The sequence below is a fragment of the Ceratosolen solmsi genome, unplaced genomic scaffold, assembly GCF_000503995.2.
Source record: "Ceratosolen solmsi marchali unplaced genomic scaffold, CerSol_1.0 scaffold8, whole genome shotgun sequence".
In the NCBI taxonomy this organism is placed as follows: domain Eukaryota; kingdom Metazoa; phylum Arthropoda; class Insecta; order Hymenoptera; family Agaonidae; genus Ceratosolen; species Ceratosolen solmsi.
Window position 1 is genome coordinate 2,277,107 of NW_011948439.1, and position 9,425 is coordinate 2,286,531.

At 37.0% G+C, this 9,425-nt stretch overlaps 1 protein-coding gene across 1 annotated transcript; it reads right to left on the minus strand.

The window, feature by feature from the left end:
* Positions 1–197: 197 nt before the first annotated feature.
* Positions 198–3,441, minus strand: CCT2 (chaperonin containing TCP1 subunit 2). Its single transcript, XM_011503678.1, has 6 exons — positions 3,143–3,441; positions 2,437–2,870; positions 2,240–2,317; positions 1,925–2,149; positions 1,422–1,803; positions 198–529 (listed from the first exon to the last, which is right to left on the minus strand). Exons 1-6 carry the CDS (start codon positions 3,378–3,380, stop codon positions 357–359), a joined length of 1,530 nt encoding a protein of 509 aa, XP_011501980.1. The 5' UTR covers positions 3,381–3,441; the 3' UTR covers positions 198–356.
* Positions 3,442–9,425: the final 5,984 nt, after the last annotated feature.

Genomic DNA, 9,425 nt, shown 5'->3' on the forward strand with positions numbered 1-9,425 from the left:
GACAAGTTTTTTAGCTTATAAAAAATGCAAATTTTATTTATTTTGTAAACTATTTTGATAATGTTTACAATTGTAAAAATTATTTATGCTCAGTATTATTTAAAAATACATAGTGCTAATAAATTGGAGTACATTTTTTTTTATTATTATTAATAAGAAATGAAAATCGAAGCTGCAGTTATCTTAACTTATTATTAATTTTAATTTTCAGCATGACATCATATACTATTTATCAGGTATATAAAATGATAAAATTATAGTTAAATGCTCATGTATTATCGATCATTTTTCTTGCAATAAGTATAAACGTAACACGAAGCAAGGAGAGTTAAATGAAAACATTAGAGAAATTATATTTAACAACGACCATAATCTGGAACTCGCTTTCTTGGTACGGCCTTTAAAATGTCATCAACTCGAAGAATCATTTCCGCGGCCTCTGCTGCACTAAGAAGTACTTGCCTCTTTACAACCCACGATTCTGTAATACCAAGCTTCGACATACAACCAATCTCTCCTTTCTCCATATCTGTAAACAAAATTAATCTCACATTTACGAAAAATCTATCATCTCATTCAACGGCTCATTACCTATTAAATTTTTTATAATTTCTTATTTTAAAGAAATTGTTTGCAGTATTAATTAATTTAATTAGGAAAACTTATAATTCAGATAAAAGAAAAATTTGCTTTAAATATTTCCTTCTGACTACTTGTAACAGAATCATACATTGCTTCTGCAAAATGTGAAATAACTGTACTTACTTTTTAAAAACATTATTTAATGTTATTTAAATAATATAGCCAATTATTTACAATTATAAGAAGGCAAGGACAAGTTACAATCATTTTTGGTCTAATAATTATTTTAGTTTGCTTTTATACTTAATTATAACAATGACAAAGAAAATTAAAAATTCATTTATATCACATATTTGCTTGACTTATAGTAACAGAAATGTGTTGTTATAAAATTTTTTACTACAATATATACAACGTGTCGCGTAGAAATTTTTAAAAAATAGTTCTGCTAAATGAATCAAATTCGTTTATTCCAATCTAATTGAAAAATATTATGTCTATGTAATATGTAAACATAATATATAAACAAAGGTTGCATTTATGAATATTTAATTAAAAAAGATTTAGATTTAAGCAAAATACGTTGAACGTACCGTTAAATTAAATACTTCGAATTTTGTAAGCAATTTACAATATGAAAGAAGTGTTAATTAAAATTAAAATTAAAATTATGTAAAATTAAGCAAATTCGCTCATCATATTTTTACATCGAACATAATAATAAAATGTTTCAAAAAATACAAGCTTTAAAATTATTTTGCAAACTACATTTGCATTTGTGCAGAGCGCTTAATGGATTTAAAAGTATTCATTTTGTAAATGAAAGGTAAAATACAAACCTAAGCCCATGGTGTGATTACCGGAGTTGTGAGCGGCTCTCAATTCATTGATCAACTGAGCTGAATCATAACCAGCATTATCAGCAATAACAGTCGGCAGCTGCTGTAGAGCTCGAGCAAACGACTCCATAGCCACTGCTTCTTTGCCTGGAGTGGCGGCAGCCGCCTTCATGACGGCACATGACATTACCATTTCACTGCAACCACCACCGCATACTACGAGCGACTCCCGCACTGTGGACGTTAACACACACAAAGCGTCATGCAATGATCTTTCAGCTTCGTCCAAGATCTGTTGTGTGGCTCCTCTTATAACGATGGTGCAAGCTTCTCCCAGAGCTACACCGGAGAAACGAAGAATTTTATCTTCGCCAATCATTATCTAAAAGCCATAACGTTTTCATTCAAATTTTCTCACTGCCATTGAATTATCTCATTAATTAACATATTACGAGGGGGGGGGGAGGAGGTGCATTTGTATAATTATCATTTTAGAAACCAACCTGCTGAATCAAATCACACTTTCCAAGTTTCACCATTTCAGGATTATCAAAAGTGCTTACGATTTCTCCTCCAGTTACAAGGGCTAATCTCTCGATACCATTAAAATCTGCATGTTCAATCGCCATAATACCAGCATCGGCAAATAGTTGTTCGGGATAGTTATAAATCAGTTGTCTGTTTATGAATACATTACAATCATGTTTAATAATTTTATCTACTTTATCCTAAAAAAAAAACAAATAATAAGAGCTTGATTTTAATACAATTGAATTAAAATATTTTATTTACATACTATATCGAAAGAAAATTTTTACCTTCATTTTCTCTTTCTCTGCTAATTCTAATTCGGCAATCTTTGCCATTGAATCAACACGAACTCTCGAGCCAAATATCTATTCCACAAAAACATTATTTTATTATTCTATTAACACAATGGTGTATTTATCGTAATATGAAATCATTGCTCTATTTATTGAGACACTCTGTGTTATTAAAGAGAAATAAATCAAACCTTTATTTTATCAGTATCCATAGGAGTATTAGCAATAAGAATTTTTGCATTAGCTATTTTTTCAGGTTGATGCATCCCTGGTTTTTTATCGAGAAGAAATCCTTCGTCCAAGAACGACTGCGCTAATGTTGCCCCTCTTTTTTTAATAACTTGAATGGCCGATAAATTACCGGATCCCTTTAAACGCAAAACTGCATCTACAGCTAATTTGCTGAAATGCTCTTTGTGTTGCGATAAAATTTTCGAACTTAACGTGGTACGGGCAATATTTAACAGATCTTGGTTGAAATTCTCTTGATTTGCAGAATTATCGATGGCTACGTTTTTTAAAGCTTTTCTTGCCACTGCAGTTGCATTTCTCCATCCAGCGATAATAGTTTGTGGATGAATTTTTTGATCGATTAGTTTTTCCGCTTCTTTCAACAGTTCGCAAGCTATGGATATCAATAATAAATGCTTAGGGTGAATTATTATAAAAAAAATGGACGTTTATATATTTATACATCGATCGGTATGGAGACCATATATATATATATATATATATATAATCGTTTCCTTTTTTTTCTTAGATACTATCTATCTTTCAATATTTAGATTATTGTAAATATTATATTTGTGAAAATAATTTATAAATCATTACTAAGCATGCTTCATTAATATTTAATAAATAAATAAATATTAAAGCTGTAGATAAGTATGAAATTACCTAGAACCGTGACGGAAGTGGTGCCGTCTCCAACTTCGTCATCTTGAACACGGGACATATCAACCAAAATTTTGGCTGCCGGGTTGTCCACACCGACGCTTTTGAGAATCGTAGCACCATCGTTTGTAACTTGATCCGTGCCAGTTCCAGAAGGTACAAGAATTTTATCCATTCCATTCGGCCCTAAAGTTGATTTAACAAGTTCTCCAATAGCTATTGCACCAATAAAAATGCTCATTCTAGCTGTTTCTCCCTTTTCTTCTTCAGCTTCATTTTTCAAAATTCGTACTGAATTTAACGACACCTACATAAAAAATGTTAACATTTGAATTTGAACTTATTTATGATTTTGACGCAATTGGGCAAATATAATTTTAACCAACAAATAATAAAGAGATACCATTTGACTGTATTAATGAATAAGCGATTTGTTATATCTCAATTTAATACGTATTTACAAGCAATTACACTTTTAACAAATACTTGAATATTGCAATATAAAAGTCCTTTGATAAAAACGGGGCACGTGCGCCATTTATTGTCTAAAAGAACCGGTGCAGCAATTTAACATTTTTTTTTCAACAAAGTTAACGCTTTTACTTGAGAATTATAACATCTCTAACTAGCAAATTGATTTTACAAAACTTACCATTTTGTTTGTTTATTAAATTATTATCTTTATTTTTGTAAAATCGTCTGATAATTAGCTTTTCTTTTTAACTATTCGATTCTCAATATCAAGATGAAACATGGACAATGTCGACTAGCACATACTACAATGTAATGTAGAGGAAGATTTTTGTCTTTCGATAAAATAATCCTCGATTTCTTGTCCTGTCCAGACACGAATGATTATTTTCAATTATCATTCCTCCATTTCTTTCCTCAATAATATACATTGAAATGAGTCAAATATGTTGCTTTAACAACGTAGCGACAGTTATACGATTATTGAAGCAGCATTTAAATAATAAATTTAAAAATTAATTTAAATATAAAATTTTAAACTGGCAGACAGAAAATCGAAGTTCGTTCGATTTATCGATATGCGAATGATTAATAGATGGCGCTACGTTAGCCAACACGTGACTCGGCTGCATACATTAGCACGAGATTTAATTCCTTATAAGGTGTTAACGCACTTTTACATAATTTTTATAAGTAGAATTTTCTCATCGTCCGCTTCCTACCAAAATTTCGAAAATTATTGATTTAATAATCATGTAATAATATATCTGACATTAGATGGGGTTTTGAAATAATGATGAAAGGAATAAATAGCTTTGTTGCCGTTTGTTGCTGTTGTTGTTACTGTTATTGTTATTGTTTTTTTTTTTCTCCTTTTTTTTTTTCTAAACAATTTAATGCACAGAAATTTTGCAGCAGAGTATTTAACATATAATAGTTAACAAGGGGTATAATATTTATATTTCAAATAAAACGTATCCAACGTAATGTCATTATCGATATTTGTTTATTATTAAAATGTACGTGGAAATTGTTTGATTTATATAATTATTGAAATCTCTTATTGAATTATTGAAATGTTATTAATTTTCTCTGTACTTGTTATGCAATAGTGCGGTTAAACATGTAAAAGTACCTCTAACGCAAAATATTAATTTTTACACAGTTTTTATAATTATGCTGTTAATTAATGCTGATTTCATTGTGAAATACCCCGTTGCACAGTTGTCTGCAAATATTAATGATCTTAATAAACTAAATTTGCAGGACAAAATGTTGATTGCGTATGATTAGTAGAAGTTTTCGACAATTTTAGCAATAGAAATGTAGGAAACACTAATGTTAACTTATCGATGCGTTTCCTATTTACATAAATCGAGTATTTTTTCTCTAGGGCTAAATTTTTAAGCAATCATAACAAAAGAAATGAGCCGCGCAAAAGTCTCGCTGTGAATAATCAAGTTGACTTAGCGAAGATGTTGCTCATTTTTCATTACCAACTCGACTATTAGATAGGTATTTTTATTTTATTGCCGCTGTTACTTTAGTTTCTCCGAGTATGTGGGCGTCAACTGGGTAAATAATCTTTAATTAGGATGGTAGCTTTATATCTCGAGACACGATGTCGTTACAAAGATCAAAAAGGAGAATTGCCATAAAAGTTGCATTAACGATATTCAAATTCACGATCTTACCATTTAATAGCTAATCGACGCTATATTCTTCAAGTTCTATTGTAAAAGTGAACGCTCGTTTCTCTCATTTAGCATTTAGTCCTTTTTTATTCTACTTCTTTATCTTTTAAAGTATCGCAAATGGCCTTTAAAGTGTTGTTTATTATAACGAAAATGCCCAGAGTCTTGGTAAGATTTTTAATTGGCCGTATGGGGTTGGGGAGAAAGGGAACGAGCGCCCGGATTATCATTAATGCGCATTTCCCCAAGGCTGCTCGATATGCACGCGTTCGTTGGAAAAGTCCCTTCGGTACGTTAAAATAAAAAGCCGGTGCACCTTGAATGGCAGACGACGTGACCCATGACACTCGATGTACGGTGAAATCGGAAATCCCAATGGGTCATTTGCGTTCGTGGAAGGTGCATGCGTCTATCGAGGAAACTCGACGAGCGTCGTAAGCGCACAGCGGGACACCAAGAGTCATACGTTACGGGAGAGGAGCGGGGCAATAATATGAGGGGCAGGGGCCCGAGGGACGGGCACCGAGAGCGGGAGAGGCGTTAAGGCGTCGTAGGACTAAGCCAAACCCGGGGCCATCCCGGACCCCGTCTCGACGCAGCTCTCGCCACGAGACGCTTAGTCGCAATCGATACGAACGCCGCTGCTCTGTCTCTCTCCCTTTGGGCGTAACGGCTCTACGCAGCTGTCCCCCATTCTCGCGAAGAAGAGCCGACGATGGGGGTTGCAAGTTGCAGCGAGGCCCAGGCGCGCTTGCCCCCACCACTGGAACGACCACGACCACTCGAGAGCGCGCGATTAGGGCGAGCGCGTGGCGACGTCTCGGGGAAAGGACTTTCGCCCCGGGGCCACTACCCCCACAACGATGCCCTTCTTTTATCGCCTTTTGCCTCCCCCCCCCCCCCCCCCCCCCCCCCCCCCCCCCGCCGCCAATGTTATAAATAAAGGTTTTCGCCGCCCCACCCGGCCCCTCGCCACCCCACTCCAATCACCGATCAAATTTTCCTGCGCAGCCAGCTCAACGGGTAACGGAGCGACAACAGCGTCCGATCTTTATTTTTAGATCGGCGTGTCTTTCGATTGCTTTTGCTTTTCGGCGACAAAGAGGCCGTGAGAGTACGATGTTGTCTTTCAGGGACCGAGGAGGATGAGGAGGAGGTGGTGGTGGAGAGAGGGAAAAGAACACTCGAGAGATAGTGTCGAGACGGATAGATTTAGCACCTTCTGCGCTCTTTTCGAGCATCTTTTTGGAAAAAAGCACTCAAGCTCGAGTGGGTCGAATATTCACGAGACGCGTGCTCGCAGTCGAGTCGGTTTGATAATTTTCCTTTTTTCTTTCCTTTATCCGAGCCAATTATCATCGTTCGCGTCATATTCTTAGTGTCATTCGTACGTTTGAACACTTCACCAAGTTAATACGTTAGAGCATTACCGCATTACTGATACCGAGAAGTAAAAATTTGCCGTTCTAAACAAATGGCTAAATAAAGTTTGAACATTTTCAAATAAGATTTTTAAAATTAGATTGCTAGGATGTTTGGAAATGCATAAAATATTCTTATTATACGAGGACTTTGAAAGGTGTGCGTTTGTTCATTAATTAAATAAGCCATGAAAAAGACATTATTATTCGACGAAAGACTCGGACGGTTATAACGAAGTATTAATTTTGTTTTTGTTTTTCTTTTTGTATTTTGTTTTTGCTTTGTTTTGTTTTGCTTTGTTTTGTTTGATATATTGCCACATTTAACTATGCCAACGCCCTTATATGATGATTGCATACGGGCTATTTAAATTTTCGACTTTGCAGTTGCACAGGACTTTATTATACCCGTACTTTCCAGTCGTAATAAATGGAAAATAAATAGATCTGCATTAAAGAGCGTAAAATAATTGCAAGTTTATACGAAAATAAGGGAAAAGTTTATACGAAAATAAATTCAAAAATGAAGACTTGAAATAAAGAATAATAGCGATGGCTAGGAAGTAGTAGGCGGAGGTGAGAGTTTTCATACGAAATACCCTATGCTTTGCGTAATTAATTATTAGCATCGAAACATCAAAAGCGTAAAATCATTATTTTCACGAAGCATTCCAGTTGAAATATATTCCGCCTTAATGATTACAATTAGTAGTGATTTTTATCACAGCTTAATGTCCCGATGTATTTTAGTATCTTCCAATGCACCCTTTCCCATTAAAGCCGACAGACACGTCTGTTCTCGCTGTTCTGTTCTCTCTCTCTCTCTCTCTCTCTCTCTCGCCGACATTTGTCAAACGCGAAAGAGATAGAGAGAGAGAGAGAGAGAGAGAGAGAGACGAGAGAGAGAGACGAGAGAGAAAACATCTTAGTAGTTAACATATTTCGAGCCTTTCCCGTAATGACAATTAGCTCGATCGAGTGTCTAACGCTCTTTATGCGAGAATACGCAGCTACGGAAATATTTCTTTCAAAACGAGCGGCTGTAATTTTGAAAATGCATTCGTAATCCGTGGGCGGCTTTTACAATGGCGCGCTCTTATCGGGAGTAAAAAATCTAGGGAACACAAAGCCGAGCGGTGGAAACGGCTTCGGATTAGAAGCGAAAGACCAAAGGCACTGATTCATCGGGGGCCTTAAAAATGGGACTTCCCCCTTTCCCCCTCGCCCGGGCATGCGCCTGATTTTCCTTTTTGCCAGGGCAATGAAAGTCGCACACGTGCGCGATACTCTCATTGCTTGGGAATGCGAAATTGTCCGCGGGAAGGAAAGTGGAAAAACTTAATCAGCCATGCCGCTGCTGCCTACCACCAGTTGACGAATTCACTTGGCATCCGCGAGTGAAATAATCGCATTTTCACTGTCAATTATGTGCCGCTGTGCTTATGCAAGCGGGTACGTTCACCCATGATGACTCGCTGTCTTCATTGGGTTTATTGGATGGACGGTGTTTGCGTGCGTGGAATGAAATGCTCGTCCGCGATACCGCGCATTTCAAAAGGATTACAGGCCCATTAGGACAATGAGGAATAACGATTGGCTCGATCGCACCTGACATTCAAATGCTCGACCGACTAATGCTTTTCTAGCGGAGTCACTTGTTGCAATGATATCTACAGCCCATCTTCTTGGAAGTTAATGTAATGTTTTATGTGGTGTGGCCCTGAGGTTTGACCGAAATGAAATATGGATTGGAGTTTATTAAGATGGGTTTGCTAAGAAAGGCCAAGGAAGTAAGACGCATTAATACGAGCAGGCGATAAATTCATACGAGATTATCTAATCCGTAATTTAATCCGTAATTTAATGGACGAGCAAAGTGTTTTTAAGAAATTGCATATGACAGTACGTAACGTGTGCTCGGCTGCTCGTTGAATGTCGGAATGTGCCATAGAATTTTTCCGCGATGAAAAATACCGATGATTTTCCATAAGGGATATAACGTATTATTAGGCTCGTTCGGAGTCTTATTCGCACTACTTTCAACACAAAGAAAAGCACATTTATTCCCCGCGTCCTTTAAAATTAATAGAAACACACGATTATGGCTGAAATCAAAGTACTAACCCCATTGCCAATGAGACGGAACTCCAGGCGATTTTGCAATTTTATGTCGGTAATGATGTACGACGGTTGCCTTCGGAGCTAATTTGTCGACATATAGAGGCGAACAAGAGATCATCGAGCCTATCGATATGCGTAGAGAAAATATTTTTATCATAAAATTATTTCCAATGTAGAATTTAAGTCAGTCGTTGATCTATAATGATAAACGTGCGTAAGATTCTTTTGAAAGTTTACAACTTTATAATACGCCTCGGTGTGAGGGGGGTCGGAGGCCGGGGGCGGCGGCGAGCGCGAGAGGGTTGGGTAACGGGGAGGGAGCACGAGTAGAAGAGAATCGTAAATGAAAATAGAGATGATGGGTGCAACGGAGCTTGGAACGGGGCACGACAGGCCCCGTAGTGGTGTGGGGCTTAAAGGAGACGACGGGCTATGTAGGCGCATCGGAAATTCACGAGGCCCGAGTGTCATTTCCGCGACGTGTAAGAGGGAGTCGTGAGGAGGGGCGTCTAAGAGGCTAAGAAAGTACGGCTGAGTCAAGCGTAGCTGTCTGCCCCCCCCCCCCCCCCCCCCCCCCCC

Bases quoted from the DNA above. Each gene is read 5' to 3' on its own strand.
- CCT2 (XM_011503678.1), bottom strand. From the start codon at position 3,380: ATGAGCATTTTTATTGGTGCAATAGCTATTGGAGAACTTGTTAAATCA. The intron at 2,150-2,239 runs GTAAAAATTTTC...TTTTTTTTTTAG, and splicing joins CAGAGAAAGAGAAAATGAAG to GATAAAGTAGATAAAATTAT. The intron at 530-1,421 runs GTTTGTATTTTA...TTTTGTTTACAG, and splicing joins TAATCACACCATGGGCTTAG to ATATGGAGAAAGGAGAGATT.